We start from the raw sequence: 17,643 nt of genomic DNA, 5'->3' as shown, positions 1-17,643 counted from the left end.
TAATTCACATATACTCAAGGCTGGAGTCGAGTGTGAAATTTTTTGGCATGTATAAATTTGTTGTTAATTGCATGGATACTCTAATTGGTCAGGTAATATTATCTCTTAATTAAACAAAAATCATAAAAAAAACAAAAACAAAAAAAAAGAAAGAGAAAAAATAACATGCTCATTCTAAATTGTATGCTTACATGTTTTCTGACATATTTTCATGTCTTGCAAGTTTTCAAGATGGTGAAATATGGATTGTTATAATTTGGATTTGGGCTATAGTACTTGTACTGATTGGACACAGGTCAGGTTTGATGAGAAACGTGTACCCAGCACGCGAGTAAAAAAAAAAAAATCACTGGTTTAGAGAATTCATTGATAAATTATTGTGTGAATGCCTCGTAAAAATTCAGGATTCAGGGTTTCAAGGTCAAGGTCACTGTTAATACTGTTAACAGAAGTTAATACTGTTAACAGAAGTTAATACTGTTAACAGAAGTTAATACTGTTAACAGAAGTTAATACTGTTAACAGAAGTTAATACTGTTAACAGAAGTTAATACTGTTAACAGAAGTTAATAAGCAATGGTGATTAAGTTTTGTGTGTAATCTGAAAGTTATGTTCTTGAGGTATTTTTGTATTTCTTTAAACTTAACTTCTCAACAACAAATTAAGAACTATGATGTTTAGCCTAAAATTATACCGGGTTGACGGAAGCTCTTATCAAATTTTACGAAAAAATTGACATTGACCAACTTTCAATGCCAAATGTGTTAAAATCTTTTTTTTTATGTTTTGAATAGGGTTATGATTTTATTGCAGTATGTGGCAAGTTACGCAATATGCTAAGCTATCAAATTTTGTTCAAAGGAATGATCGCGATATCTTACGTGTCTGAATTTCAAGGTTCAGGAAAAATGGGGTTTTTAATGAAGCTCTTCTAGATAATCAGTCTCAGATTTATGAATGCTGGTAGCTTAGGGCTGTCATGTTGATAGAACTAATCACCTTGACCTGCTTCTTTTTAAGCTCATAGATCGATATGCTTAAAAATTTATAATATTTTCATCTGAATAAACATGTAGATATTGGGAAGAAGCAGTCGTATTCCCCATGGGAGATAGTTAGATAATAATTTGTGAGACAATTTGATAACAACATTTACCAATTACCATCATTTCTAAAAATGTTTAACTTATAAATCAGATTATTCCTGTAAGGCTAATGTGACTGTAAATCAAAATGTAAATATTTTAAAGGCATAACCCTGATTTCTTGTCATTAATCCATTATTGCTGTGACAGATGGTGATCACTGGTCAGGCGGCACAATGATATAACACATCTGATTTTCTCCTTGGCAACCAGGGTCAGATTCCCGGTCAGACGTGATAATGTATTGGATTTTCTACAGGTACTCCTGTTCCCTCACACAGTCACAGGGACTTGATACATTCTACGACCCAGAATAAGACATTTCTCTCCCAGATCACTTGTAATTAACATGTTTTCAAGCCCCTGTGCACATTAAAGGTCCCTTATAATCTTGTGCATCGTCTTCAATCTGGTAAAACAAAATTGATTAGTATATACATTGATTAGCTTGATCATGACATTGACTTGTTTTGGAATTGTTGTTAAAACGAACATGCTGGGTATTGCTAAAGTCCCCTTCCAATCCCCGCTAAAAATAGTAACAGTGACCTTGACCCCAAAACCCTGAAACTCAAACTTGATCTGTAATTAAAGCTCTTCATACTGAAGTTACATACCAATTTTCACCAACATACTTTGAAACATGGCTGAGGAAACTGAGTCAATGGGCTGACAGACAGACCGACAGACTGACGAACATGGATGACAGGGAGGGATTTTGTCCGTCTGTCAATCTGTCTGTTAGTCCGTCCACTCAGTTTCTCACCTATAGTCCCCCTAGTTTCACCGATAGGGGACTAATAAATAAAGTATATGGTTATGTAAAGGTTAGACACGATTGTAGGGAATTGCTATTCTGTTTTCAATTACATTACATCATGTACTGTTTTACCTCGTCTGGGAATCAATGTCTCACTGACATTCTAATAAACTATAAATTTCCACCCACATATTATATTCTTCTGTACTCAAGATTCAGTTGTTAAATTACAGAAACTGGCGATAGTGGAGACAATAATATCCCGGTAATTGAATATTTGTTATAAATTAAAAGTATAATAAAAATATACATAATTATCACTTACATATGTATCAATGAATTAAAAAAACACTGAAATATCAAATGAAATCAAATGCTATATATGTATGTTAACAAACAACTATATTTATATAGATATATATGGGGTCCCAGTGGCCGATCACTTTATCACTAGCCCTCCATCTCTGGGTTGCGAGTTCGAAACCTATGTGGGGCAGTTGCCAGGTACTGACCGTAGGCCGGTGGTTTTTCTCTGGGTATTCTGGCTTTCCTCCACCTCCAAAACCTGGCACGTCCTTAAATGACCCTGGCTGTTAATGGGACGTTAAACAAAAACAAACAAACAAATTCAATATATATATACCGTATTTGACCTAATAAGGGCGCCTGCCCTAATAAGGGCGTCCCTACCTTTTTTTCAAGGAAATAAATATTTGACCGAGTGTCAAAATTGTGTTCAAATGTAATAATTCATGTGAAAAGTTTTGCTACTTTATGTATTCAATATTCTTCAGCAAATTAATATATAGGAATATTCAAGTGATGTTTAAGCTTAATATATGATAATGAATAGATATCTTCATCTGGAATTTTTTTTTGACGGAATATTTTACCGTTTCCATAGCCTTGGGTATGCTGATATAAGGTATAGTCTGTTTCATAAAACTTCAAAATAATTTATCTTAATAAGGGCGCACCCACTGTCAATTACCCGCGCCCTGTGCCCTTATTAGGTCAAATACGGTATATATCTATCAAATATATGTAGATACAGGCCTATTGGGACTATTGTATTACTCTTTGTGAGAATTATATTTTCAACTTAATCTTCAGTACAGAAGTAAATATGAAGGTAGAAATTTACATTTTATATATATATGGGACATGTACAATACTGTTGCTATTTTTAACTAGACCCTTTATTTATGTATTATTTATATTCATATTAGAAAAATGATGACAAATCCAATAAAACACCTCAAAGAGGCAAGGCATTCTGAATATATCAGAAGAAAACATTCATATACATTGTAGTTCATTTTTATTAGCTCACCGATTACGAGTAAACCGTGAGCTAATGCTGTACCCCCGGTGTCGGAGTCAGCGTTTCACCCCACTTAAAAAATTTTGGAGTAAGATTTTGGAAAGCTTGTAAGTCCAAAAGTATACACCTCAGAATCTTCTTATTATTTTTAGACATTCATTAGAGATCTAGGAGTGATGCTATGGTAAAATCATGCAGAAAAAATTGTGATTTTTTCTCATTTAACCATTTTGTGGACTTAACTTTTTTGGCACCAAAACCCACTTTAAAGATTTTGGGGTAAGTTTTTGGAAAGGTAAGTCCACACCCTTCTAATTTGGTTGATACATGCATCCATTAGAGGTCTAGGAGTGATATTATGTGACGTACAGTACAATTTCAAATTTACATGCTTATGTATACATAAAAAGTGAGTGCATAGTCTGATTGCTGCTGCTGGTATCAGTCTGCAGCTAGAATCACGACACCTTACTACTGATGCAGTATCTCTGGACAAATATCTTTTTTTTTGAAAATGAAATCTTAATTACATTTGTATTTATGCTTTGTTTTATCCCAAAACCTGAGTTGATTACAGTAGACAAAGCTATTTCATCAGATGTTTATAAGTAACAGAAATGTCATAGATGTATTAATAGTTAATAATTTTATCACCAAAGGTTAAAAGTAAAATTATCTATCGTTAGTTATCATAATGGTACTCATTTCACTTACTCGTCGTATGAAAATGACTAAGTTGAGTTAACTACAGGTTTAGAGTCTTTTATAAGGTTTTTAGCTCACCTGGCCCAAAGGGCCGTTGAGCTTATGCCATGGTGCAGCGTCCGTCGTCCGTCCGTCCGTCGTCCGTCAACTTTTTCTTTAAATTGCTACTAGTCTTAAAGTATTGAATGGATTTTCACAAAACTTGGTCAGGATCATCCTTGGGTGAAGGGGAACAGAGTTTGTATACATTTTTACTCTGAACCCCCAGGGGCCTGAGGGGCGGGCCAAATTGGGGAAATAGGGTTAATCCTTTAAATCGCTACTAGTCATAAAGTTATGAATGAATTTGAACCATATTTGGTCAGTAACATCGTTGGCAGAAACGGAACAGAGTTTGTATAAATTTTTACTCTGAACCCCCAGGGGCCTGAGGGGCGGGGCCAAATAGGGGAAATAGGGTTAATCCTTTAAATCGCTACTAGTCATAAAGTTATGAATGAATTTGAACCAAATTTGGTCAGGAACATTCTTGGCAGAAGGGGAACATAGTTTGTATAAATTTTTACTTTGAACCCCCAGGGGCCTGAGGGGCGGGGCCAAATAGGGGAAATAGGGTTAATCATTTAAATCGCTACTAGTCATAAAGTTATAAATGAATTTGAACCAAATTTGGTCAGGAACATCATTGGCAGAAGGGGAACAGAGTTTGTATACATTTTTACTATGAACCTCCAGGGACCTGAGGGGCGGGGCCAAATAGGGGAAATAGGGTTACTCCTTTAAATCGCTACTTGTCATAAAGTTATGAATGAATTTGAACCAAATTTGGTCAGGAACATCCTTGGCAGAAGGTGAACAGAGTTTGTTTAAATTTTTATTCTGAACCCCCAGGGGCCTGAGGGGCGGGGCCAAATAGGGGAAATAGGGTTATATACTCCTTTAAATCGTTACTAGTCATAAAGTTATGAATGCATTTGAACCAAATTTGGTCAGTAACATCCTGGCAAAAAGGAAACAGAGTTTGTATAAATTTTTACTATGAACCCCCAGGGGCATGAGGGGCGGGGCCAAATAGGGGAAATAGGGTTACTCCTTTAAATCGCTACTAGTCATAAAGTTATGAATGCATTTGAACCAAATTTGGTCAGTAACATCCTTGGCAAAAAGGAAACAGAGTTTGTATAAATTTTTACTCTGAACCCCCAGGGGCCTGAGGGGTGGGGCCAAATAGGGGAAATAGGTTTACTCCTTTAAATCGCTACTAGTCATAAAGTTATGAATGAATTTGAACGAAATTTGGTCGGGAACATTCTTAGTAGAAGGGGAACATAGTTTGTATAAATTTTTACTTTGAACCCCCAGGGGCCTGAGGGGTGGGGCCAAATAAGGGAAATAGGGTTAATCCTTTAAATCGCTACTAGTCATAAAGTTATTAATGAATTTGAACCAAATTTGGTAGGAACATCCTTGGGGGAAGAGGAACAGAGTTTGTTTAAATCTTTATTCTTAACCCCCAGGGGCCTGAGGGGTGGGTTCCAAATAGGGGAAATAGGGTTACTCCTTTAAATCGCTACTAGTCCTAAAGTATTGAATAGCTTTTCACCAAATTTGGTCAGGAACATCCTTGAGGGGATGGGGAACAGTGTTTATATGAATTTTTACTCTGTACCCCTAGGGGCCTAAGGGGCGGAGCCAAGTAGGGGAAATAGAGATTAGTCTTTTAATTGCTACTATAGTCATTAAGTTTTAAATGGATTTTAACCAAATATGGTCAGGAATATTCATTGGAGAAGGGGAACCAGTTGGTATACATTTTTACTCTGAATCCCCAGGGGATTGAGGAGTGGGGGTCCTATAGGGAAAATAGGGGTTAATCCTTTAAATCGCTATTAATTATTAAGTTACGAATGGAAAATTTTAACTAAATTTGGTCAGGAACATCCAGAGAGGAAGGGGGGAAAGAGTTTGTATAAATATTGAGGGGCCTGAGGGGCGTGGCCAAATAGGGGAAATAGAGATTAGTATTTAAATTGCTATTTGCCATAAAGTTTTAAATGGATTTTAACCAAATTTGGTCAAGAACATTCTTGGGAGAAGGGGAACCGAGTTTGGATAAATTTTCACTCTGTACCCTCAGGGGCCTGAGGGGCAGGACCAAATAGGGAAATAGGGGTTTATCCTTTAAATCGCTATTTTTCATAAAGTTATGAATGGATTTGAACCAAATTTGGTCTGGAATATCCTTAGGGGAAGGGGAAAAGAGAGTTTATATAAATATTGACTCTGACCCCCAAGGGGCCTGAAGGGAGGGGCCAAATAGGGGAAATAGAGATTTGAGTTTTAAATGGATTTGAACCCAATTTGGTCCGAAACATCAGTGGTGATGGGGAACAGATTTTGCATAAATGGTTACTGTGACCCTCAATCCCATAACTATGTATAGTATCGCTGGGCATTAAGGGATAAACACAATTCTTATGTAAAAATAGGCCAAAGGGTTTTCCCCACCCTAAGGGGCTTAGTTTCTTTAAACACCATTAAGGTGTAAAAATAATCTGTATGGTCTTTCAGAGAGTACATTTTTGTATATGTATTAACAAATTGAACATGAACATTATTTTGACATTTGGTCAAATCCAACCAGGTGAGCGATACAGGCCCAATGGGCCTCTTGTTACTGAGGTTAAACTTGTTTAACAGATTATTGGTAGTAACTATATAAGTACACTAACACCTCTGGGTGGTGAGTGGTACTCTGGGTGGTGACTGTTACTGTGGGTGGTGACTGTTACTGTGGGTGGTGAGTGTTACTGTGGGTGGTGACTGTTACTGTGAGTGGTGAGTGTTACTGTGGGTGGTGACTGTTACTGTGGGTGGTGACTGTTACTGTGGGTGGTGACTGTTACTGTGGGTGGTGACTGTTACTGTGGGTGGTGACTGTTACTGTGGGTGGTGACTGTTACTGTGGGTGGTGACTGTTACTGTGGGTGATGACTTACTGTGGGTGGTGACTGTTACTGTGGGTGTTGACTGTTACTGTGGGTGTTGACTGTTACTGTGGGTGGTGAGTGTTACTTTGGGTGGTGACTGTTACTGTGGGTGGTGACTGTTACTGTGGGTGGTGAGTGTTACTGTGGGTGGTGAGTGTTACTGTGGGTGGTGACTGTTACTGTGGGTGGTGAGTGTTACTGTGGGTGGTGAGTGTTACTGTGGGTGATGACTTACTGTGGGTGGTGACTGTTACTGTGGGTGGTGAGTGTTACTGTGGGTGGTGAGTGTTACTGTGGGTGGTGAGTGTTACTGTGGGTGATGACTTACTGTGGGTGGTGACTGTTACTGTGGGTGTTGACTGTTACTGTGGGTGTTGACTGTTACTGTGGGTGGTGACTGTTACTGTGGGTGGTGACTGTTACTGTGGGTGGTGACTGTTACTGTGGGTGGTGACTGTTACTGTGGGTGGTGAGTGTTACTGTGGGTGGTGAGTGTTACTGTGGGTGGTGAGTGTTACTGTGGGTGGTGACTGTTACTGTGGGTGGTGAGTGTTACTGTGGGTGGTGAGTGTTACTGTGGGTGGTGAGTGTTACTGTGGGTGGTGAGTGTTACTGTGGGTGGTGACTGTTACTGTGGGTGGTGACTGTTACTGTGGGTGGTGACTGTTACTGTGGGTGGTGAGTGTTACTGTGGGTGGTGACTGTTACTGTGGGTGGTAACTGTTAATAACACATAGATGTAATTGATGCGAGTACTTGCTACTGTCTATGCTCGGATGATTTTCTTACATACAGGCAGGTGGTGATATGCTGGGTTGGCGGATGGTGATATACTGGGTTGGCGGATGGTGATATACTGGGTTGGCGGATGGTGATATACTGGGTTAGTGGATGGTGATATGCTAGGTTTGCGGATGGTGATATGCTAGGTTTGCGGATGGTGATATGCTAGGTTTGCGGATGGTGATATGCTGTGTTGGCGGGTGGTGATATGCTGTGTTGGCGGGTGGTGATATGCTAGGTTTGCGGATGGTGATATATGCTGGGTTTGCAGACAAATGGTGATATGCTGGGTTGGCGGATGGTGATATGCTGGGTTTGCAGATGGTGATATATGCTGGGTTTGCAGACAAATGGTGATATGTTGGGTTTGCAGATGGTGATATGCTGGGTTTGCAGATGGTGATATGCTGGTTTGGCGGGTGGTGATATGCTGGGTTTACAGATGTTGATATGCTGGGTTAGCGGATGGTGATATGCTTGGTTGGCGGAATAAACAGAGTTTTATATAGTAGGGAAATCAAGTTTTCAACAAAATTATGGCAGTGTGCGGCTTTGGCAATACAGTGGGGGTCGGTCTACTGTTGGATCTCTGTGTATTGAAGACGACCAAACTCATTCGTATCTGATCAATAATAATAGTTGATGAAACCTTTCCCTGGCAACAATCGTCTACTGATGTTTTCTAATTTACATACTTCATAAACATCCAATTTACTTAATTATTTTTCACCAATAAAAAATCCTAGTGCTGAAACAGTAACGGCACCATAATAACAGAGAATACCAAAAAATCTAATTTTCAGAGGACTTATTGATATGAAAACCAGAAACCCATCTACTTCTTAGGCCTATATATAGGTAACTAGTTAATGAGCAGACTCTAATGGGCCTCTTCAAATCAGCAAAGACCACTGACTGTAACATTAATTGTATGTGTTACTGACACAATGTCATTGAATTTGTTCTCTCAGCAGGAAATTATCTTGGAACACAGAAAAATTGGCTTTTTTGATGGCTTGATTGTTCATATTTCTCAAGATTAATCTGGGTCTTCGCACTTTCAAATTTCTGGAGGTTAATCTGGAGCTATGATGATAAGCATGCATGTCGACTCTATATCGAACACTTCCACTGAAGCATTCTAGAGGGATTGGTCCCTTGCCATCCTTCTGTGTTGTATCTTGGCATTGTCTGGACTCTATTTCGTAGACTGCTTTTCACTGGAATTTGATTTGGGGCATATGAGTTCACCTAGGTTAGTTTGCATATATCAATACTTTCATATATCAAAAGATCTAGAGGTCACTCTGACCTAATTTTGACCTTTGACCTATATTTTGAAGGGACTCTCTTATTGCTAATTTCAATATTATGCCGGATGCAACAGTACCTTTGGGCCTGCACACATCTATTTTTGTCATTTGCATCGATATCCAGCACAACAGTGCAGGTAACAAAGGACATCAATCTAGTTTCAAACTCAATTTTGGGCCAAATTTTATCAATGAAAACAGTGCAGGTAACAAGAGACATCACTCTTGATTCACTTTCAATTTTGGGCCAAATGAGAAACTGCACAACAGTGCAGGTAACAAGGGACACCACTCTAGATTCACATTCAATTTTGGGCCAAATGAGAAACAGCACAACAGGGCAGGTAACAAGGGACATCACTCTTGATTCACATTCAATTTTGGGCCAAATGAGAAACTGCACAACAGTGCAGGTAACAAGGGACATCACTCTAGAACAGTGCAGGTCATAGTACCCGTATGTGTACAGCCAATAGGAAGTCAGTATTGTCTGGAATGACATACTAATATCCTTTATTTCTTTTTCAGACTGTCAAATCTTTCCTACCCACAATGATGAGGAGGAATTATGGACATGTTGTAACAGTCGGCAGCTCAACTGGTTTGGTAGGACTGAATAAACTCACAGATTATAGCACGTCTAAATTTGGAGTTGTCGGCTTCTCTGAAGTTCTTAATTATGAAGTGATTTATGGTGGCTATGATGGAGTAAATACAACACTCATATGCCCTTCGTTTGTCAACACCGGACTATTTCATGGATGTAAAATGAAGTAAGTTACTTTTTTTGTTGGTTGTATATTTCAACTGCATAATATTTAACAATGCATTTTAGTGAATCTGGTTAAAATTATGTCATGATCTGTGTTCCAGTTCTGTAACTACACTCCACTGCGCCGTCAAGTTGATCTAGCAGAGTGTATTGTTAATGGATTCTCAATCTGGAAGGAATATCACATTATGATATTATTGACAGATTTTATTACATTTTCCCCAGTGAAATATCAAAATCATTTATTCTATAAAAATGATATTTTTCACTCTTGAAAAAATAACCTTTTTCTGATGTTTTTCACTAATGAGAAATATCACTTTTTTTCTGATTTGACCAATCACTGCTTACAAATGACAATGGGGAAAATTAAAAGTTGTCTCGATATATTTTGCTGTAAAAATGCAATAAACGGAATGTGCTCTCTCATGAAAAATGTCAAAATATTAGCCCCACTTGTGAAATAAATTCAGTATTACTGAAGACACTGTTAGATATCCTCTATTAATTCAGCTTCAGTAATCTTATCATTTTACTCACACCAGTCAACTTGTAATTAGGATTCACAAGTCATTGAAGCTTCCTCAAAATGAGCATAGCTGTAGATATAACGTTAAAACAGTAAAAACCAAACCATGTCTATTGCATTTTAATAAAGTGGTTCACTGCCCTGAATTTCAATATCCCCTCCCTGTCCTTTTAATTTAATCAAAGCTCGTCTGTTGGCCCCCAAGGCTACAAGATAAATGAAGGAGTACATTTTCTTCATTGTTAAGGATTTTTATGATTTTTGTGGCTACATGGCTTGCAGTACTGGAATAATACATGTTTGTGGTATATATATATAGCAGTGATACCAATACTTTAGTGTGGTGTGTATATCGCATGATGACTTGGATAAAGCTTAGTATTTTACCGTTCTTTGCTAATTATATATCGAGCATCAAGACTAATTATGTATGTAGGAGGCTTAGAGTTATCTTTCCTTGTCACACAATCGTACATGTTTCTACATACCATAATTAACTACATAAATGTCAGCGGGATTAGAGTTATCTTTTCCTCTTTATCACACATTCGTACATGTTTCTACATACCGTAATTAATCCGATTAATTTTAGCAGGATCAGAGTTATCTTTCCTTGTCACACAATCGTACATGTTTCTACATACCATAATTTATCTGATAAACGCTAGCAGTATTGGAATTATCTTTCCTTGTCACACAATCGTACATGTTTCTACATACCATAATTTATCTGATAAACACTAGCAGTATTGGAATTATCTTTCCTTGTCACACAATCGTACATGTTTCTACATACCATAATTTATCTGATAAACGCTAGCATTATTGGAATTACCTTCCTTGTCACACAATCGTACAGGTTTCTACATGCCAATTAATAATTAATCCGATTAATATAAGCGGGATTAAGAGTTATCTTTCCCTGTCACAATTGTACATCCCTGATTATGCTACTGATTCTTGCATTTTTTTGACGCTTGTGAAGCTTTCTTAGACATTGAAAAATATATATGGAGTTACGGTTTACTGCCTATGTGACTCTGCCTATGGCTTAAATTTCGTCTCCAACGACTAGAGTCGGTGTTCTAGATCTGTCAGTGTTAGGTTTAATTTACTGCCTGTACGGAACTTTACATGTCTCTTGTTTCCTTGGCGACATTACAAGAGGACCAAGGGCTTAAATTGTTACCTTAATTCGGTCTGTTGTTGTTATTGGTTGCTGTGACCCAACCAGGTCCTGTAATATGTCCTAAGACAATATGGATATCGGATGAGTATATAGTCATATCCTTTATAATGCTGACATGCACTGTCATGGTGAAACACGAGTATAAAACGTGGATATACACATCAATCGTGGCTGATCATGCCCACCATCAGTATAAGTCATTACATCACACACAGATTTATACGTTATTTATAGAACGATAACAGACTTAATTACTGCTAATGATGTTATACAACATGTACAACTTCAATGTAGGAATCATTGAGCTGCTTTGCAAAGGTATTTACAGCTGTTATATAATAAGTGAAAGTACATCATTATTACCTTCTAGTGCAATGTGTTATGTTATGTTTGTCTGCAAATCTTTGTCATTTATGTTCTATAAATAAAGTATAAATCTGTGTGTGATGTGACGACTTATACTGATCAGCCACGACTGATGTGTATTTATGTTTTATAATCCATGACAGTATATTTAGCATTATATAAAGGATATGGTAACCCCTCCGATATCTATATATAATTAATTTTTCTTTGTTTTCATGGTAAATACTCAAATGTGATTGGTCGAAAAATTCTTTTCATTCTTCTATGAAAGAAATTCAAAGAATGGTGCGAAAATTGTCACGTCACAATACGACAATTCACGTTGTGTATTGATTTGAGAAAAAGAATCCCATTTAAAACCAGTAAAATTGTACATAAAACATTTTTTAAATTAGAAAATAATTTTCAAAAATTAATTATAAGCGTTGATGTCAAAAATTTTTTTAGTTTCATCGGGGTATGAAACAAATTTTGTTTGCAAACTTCTGTAAGAATCGGCGTAAGCAGATTCATACAGTTTGCAAACAAAATTTGTTTCATACCCCGATGAAACTAAAAAAAAATGACATCAATGCTTAAATATATTAGGACATATGGGACAAAGAAGTTATTCTATAACAGTGTGGACACCAACAATGTCAAATTTTTCGAGGCAATCCGTCCCTTTATTAAGACACAGATAATACTAATACGCTCACATAATATATAAACAGTACTAGAAATACATTAATATACAGTAAGACTAGTATTTTTGGAAGTAGTTGAAATAACCATGAACCCTTCGGCTGGCGTGGGCCGAAGGCGGTGGCTGGCGTGACATGTACAAAGCCATGCTCTATGATGGAATGCTATGTGACGAACGGCCAGGACATTTGAAAATATCCTGTGTGTGCAAATGCCGAATTGTTAATGGACGTTTTGTCCCAAAATGGTTTATATTTAAGGACATACATATATATCAGGACCATTTTCTGGTCTTTTTAATACACATCACTTTCCTTGGCGTTGATTGTTGTGACATATCAAATAATACAACATTTATGAAGCGCAAAATTTATAATTTACAAAATTACTGTAATATGCTTTTACATTACATGATATGATAATATTTCAAGTGTTACACAATTTACAGAACATATGTAACATATATCTACACATGTTAATTGATGATAATCTATATATAGGAAGTCTGTGTGGTCTCAAAAGCAGGCATAAGCAGTTTCTTAACAGACATTTATCGTTATTTTTTTTTTCGAAATATTTTTTTCCAAATAAACGGAAAAAATGGTCCTAAAAAGAAAATAAAGTTGAAAAGATATTTTCTTTTAAACTCTTGTTTTTAAAAACATTTAAACAAAACCTTTATGGTTTTTGGTACGGAAGAATATATATGCTTTTATTTGTAACAGTGTGATAAAGTGTGAGATTTAAAGCTTCAATATAATGGGTCTTTGTCTGGAAGATTTTTTGTTTACATACTACATTCATGGGATCTTTTATAGTTTCTGTCTGGAATGTTAGATGTTAGAAAGCCTTAACAGATAATGGGAGCTGTGGACGTATATCTGATCGATTGGCTATTAAGGAGATTCAGTACTCATAATATGCTACCTCCTGAGAAAAAAGATTTCCTTTAAAATGTCAGACATACACTTGAGAGCAGCTTGTAAGAGTAATCCCCCGCATTGTTCGTCTGTGACAACAAGTAAACGATAGAATGTGATGAAATATGAAGGGGAGATAACTCGATTCACTTTTTGTGATAAAATGAAAAAAACTACAATAATGTGTTGTTGTTGTTATTTCCATGGTAACATCATGTTTTTATTCTTTGATAATCTTATATTTATCAATTATCACTGCAAAAAAGGTAACATGATTTTATTAATGACAAAATATATTTTTCGCATTTCCATATTATTGTACATTGTTGAAATGAAAATGCCCCACAATAAAATTACTGTCAACCTGTCAATAAAAACCGCTCAAGGGACACCTAAAATGGCCTTTATAGATAGATGGTCCTTATAGACCGACATCTTTACAGACAGGTCAAGATAACCGCACTAACCAGTTCGTTTCGAACTGCCATAAGTCACTTAATGTTACATGTCCTTGTGCGAGATACTTTACCCTTGCTGTGGTTTTGGTTTATTTTGTTTAAAGTCCTATTAACAGCCAGGGTCATTTAAGGACGTGCTGGGTTTTGGAGGTGGAGGAGGCCAGATTACCCGGAGAAAAACCACTGACCTATGGTCAGTACCTGGCAACTGCCTCACATGGGTTTCGAACTCGCAACCCAGAGGTGGAGGACTCAATGATAAAGTGTCTTGACACCTTAACCACTCGGCCACCACGGCCCCATTTGCTGTGGATGGCATTCAAGGGACCTCGTATGTTTTTCAGTGAGGTAGTCGCTCGGGACAGAAAAGACAGTTTTCGATTTAGTTTTCGAAAACTTAATGTGAAAACAAAGAATTCATAGTTTAATTGTATAAACAAGAAAAAAAAATCATTCATGATACACTTTAAATATAAGAATTGAAATAATTCATATTTAAAAACACATTGAGATTTATTTATAAATCTGAGGAAAAAATAGCCTAGAGATCAAAATGGTTTAATTACGGATTTTAATGTACACTGAAACATCCTCAGAAAAATGAGATATTTTTCATCATATTTTATTGGATCGTATCGTACCATGACAATCAACTACCGATGATAAATAGCGGTACACAGGCGGTATCTCAGCGTATTTAATTAACCTACTTTATGGTTTCAGTTCTTCCTTCAGTATTCACTAGATATGAAAGCAAGTGCTGACGTCTTGGTGATACAATAACGATCAAACAAATGTTAATTCAGTTTTGATAATTAAGTAAAGAAATAATGGAAATTCAATTGAACAGCTAGTAACATCAATATATTCCTCAAAGAGTATAGGCCTAATTCAGTATGTTGCTCTGTGATGTTGTGAAACAGCACTTAGCTTGGCTTCTTAATGGCCGCCATAATGGTTGTTCAACAACATTGGGAAATAACCTGAGCTATACTCCTGCAAATCAGAAAGAAATCAAGTCAAAAGGAAGCATTACCCACGATCTCAGAGACTGCTCATTATATATCAATTCTGACAAGCAAAATGACCGGCGTTGGTTACGAAATGGTTGTTATATCAATGTTAGAGCAGGTTTGACTTTATAATTACCTGTCAGTGAAGTTTCTTATTACAAAACTAGCATTCTGCCTGATACTACTAAACATTGCAGTGAATTGTGGCATTTTTTCATCCTTATTTTGAAATCATTGCTTTTCTGAAAAAATTTCATATTTTTTTCTTCATGAAAATTAGCAAGGAGATGCATATAAGCTAATGGTGGCGCAAAGGTCACTCATGTCAATTTTCGTGATAATTGGTTTATGATTTCCAAACCAAGGCGTATCCCTTTAGCACTTGGATTTGAATTTCTTGTCATATGTTTTCAAGTACATATAAATTGGTATTGGTTCTTTTATCTGAATAAAAGCAATGGCGTAAAACTTGACATTTCGCCTGATGTGCTAAGTTGATTAACATAATTTCTACCACAATGCCCTGTGTTATTCAACTCACAGACCATCAGTTAATCATTACAGCTGTTGATTAACAATCTGTTTATACCACACGTGGTATAAACTCTGTACGCATTTTGATTGGCTAACACGGTGAACTTTGACCCAAGCTGCAATTGTTATTGACGTCATCAATAATCTAATGACGTCACATCACCGGGTCCCGGACGTCACCGGTACACTTTATTTGCATACGCAAAATTATACTTGGCCACGTTTCCCTTTGATTCAAGCCGATATATATATTATTGTGGTAGAAACAGGTCACACGACTCGAAATTGTTGGATATGGAATTTATTTCACACTCGTAAGTTATTGTTTTAAAAGTTGCAAAAAACACTCGCTAAAGCTCGTGTCTTTTGTAACTTTTAAAAAATAACTTACTCGTGTGAAATAGATTCCATATCCAACAACCACTCGTTGTGTAACCTCTATATAATCAAGCTTTTTACTTAGACTAGGGGAGCTATCTAAACCTGTAATATACAGAGGGAGTTTGATAGTGTCTGCAGTAGTTAATAACAAACATATGTTTCACAAGTGTGGGTATAGCTTAAGTATTTGGTGTCTTTCATGATGAGCTGGAACAAAATATACAAAAACAAAAAATCATTTATAAACTGTTTTATCCTAGAAACAAACAACATATAAGTTATCATGAGGGATTTTCCCAAAACAGGAGATCAAGATAACTCTATTTTAAGGTCATCTGACCTGAAGGATCAGAATAACATATATGGCCATTGTGTTTTTGTCTGCCCGAATCCAACATCTTCCAAACAGCATTTTGAACTTTTAAAAAAGTTCCACTATTGAGATTCAACTCAAGCTTGCCTTAAAGTGATGCGATGTTCCTGAGAAGGTGTTGTTTTTCTGGTTGCTCATGCAGAAAAAAAAAAAAAATTGCCAACATACATTATTACACAATCCCAATCATTGTCAGTGCTACATCTATACTACTATTGAGTATGTCTACTACAATAGCACTAGCAGGTCTGTTGAAGTGAGATGACCATTAAGGCCCAATGGGCCTCTTGTTGATCAATATGAATTGGAGACCAGCATGACACTCAGGAGCAGGGAAGCTGAAATTTTGAGCTTCCTGTCTGAAACGGGAAATAAATTTGGCAAATATGCATGTCAAGAATTCTGTGTAGAACTAACAGTACAGATATGATCCATGTAATTTCTGCCTTGAGGGAGTCGTTGTGGGAGACAATTAAAGGTTTTGCTATTTTGGCGGTGGCTGTGTGTCATCAATAGCTAATTATTCATTAATTACTGCTACTTACAAGATGTACTGTCGCCAAACAGTTTATGTAACATATAATGATGTACATAGATACGGCATCTCAGCACATTGTCTCTAGTACGATTTTAGCCTTCACTTGATGATTGACTGGACTTTGTTAATTAATTCTGTTTGTGCAGAACCTGTGTTAGAGTGCAAGCAAGTGTGACAATTTCACAGGCTTGTTATATATGGGGACAGGTTTGCGTATTCGTCTCCATGCAGAGCATAAACTAAAATATGGGCACTTCCTTAGATATATGATGAACAGAACATTATATTATTAATATACAATAGTCATCATACAGGAATATCTCCGAAACGATTTCTGAAAACTGAAATTCAAAATTCGATCATTTTAGATTTCAATTGGAAGCTTTTATCTTGCACTGTCAGCTTTAATTTCTGTCTTATAGTTTTATATAAACATAATCATCTGATCACTTTGTTTCTGTAACCTATACTTTTCAGTTCATTAAAGAATTTGTTAAATTGTAAAAACTTGTCTCTAGTTGAAAAATCCTGTATCTGGTCATTTCTGTTTAAATCATAAAACAAATGGCCAAGTTTTCAGTTTATAGTATAGGGCTGGGTACATATATGTGCTCCAGAACCAGAATGACAGTTTTGTCGCTAAATCTACACCAGTATGAAATACAAATGATGCAACTGATGATAAGGTTTGTCACCTATTTCCCCTAAATGACTATAGACTCGTCTGTAATCAATATGCTAATAAAAGTTCAACACGACAGGTCATTCGTATCTGGTCGGACTATACCAAATTAACAGTCAACAGTCAAGTTTTCTGTTTAGCTAGGGTTGAGTCGATGTGCTAGCTGTACCAATGGTCAAATTT

The 17,643-nt window shown here is 36.6% G+C and overlaps 1 protein-coding gene across 1 annotated transcript in view; it reads left to right on the top strand.

The window, feature by feature from the left end:
* LOC117316201 (epidermal retinol dehydrogenase 2-like) overlaps positions 1-17,643 on the top strand; it is a 63,816-nt gene that overhangs the window by 5,961 nt on the left and 40,212 nt on the right. Inside the window, exon 3 of the mRNA XM_033870723.1 lies at positions 9,550-9,794. Coding sequence (XP_033726614.1) covers positions 9,550-9,794 — 245 coding nt within the window. The remainder of the gene's footprint in view (positions 1-9,549; positions 9,795-17,643) is intronic.

Source organism: Pecten maximus, chromosome 18 (genome assembly GCF_902652985.1).
Source record: "Pecten maximus chromosome 18, xPecMax1.1, whole genome shotgun sequence".
NCBI lineage: Eukaryota > Metazoa > Mollusca > Bivalvia > Pectinida > Pectinidae > Pecten > Pecten maximus.
Note: the sequence above shows the minus strand (reverse complement) of the source record. Positions and strands in the feature narration are given on the sequence as shown.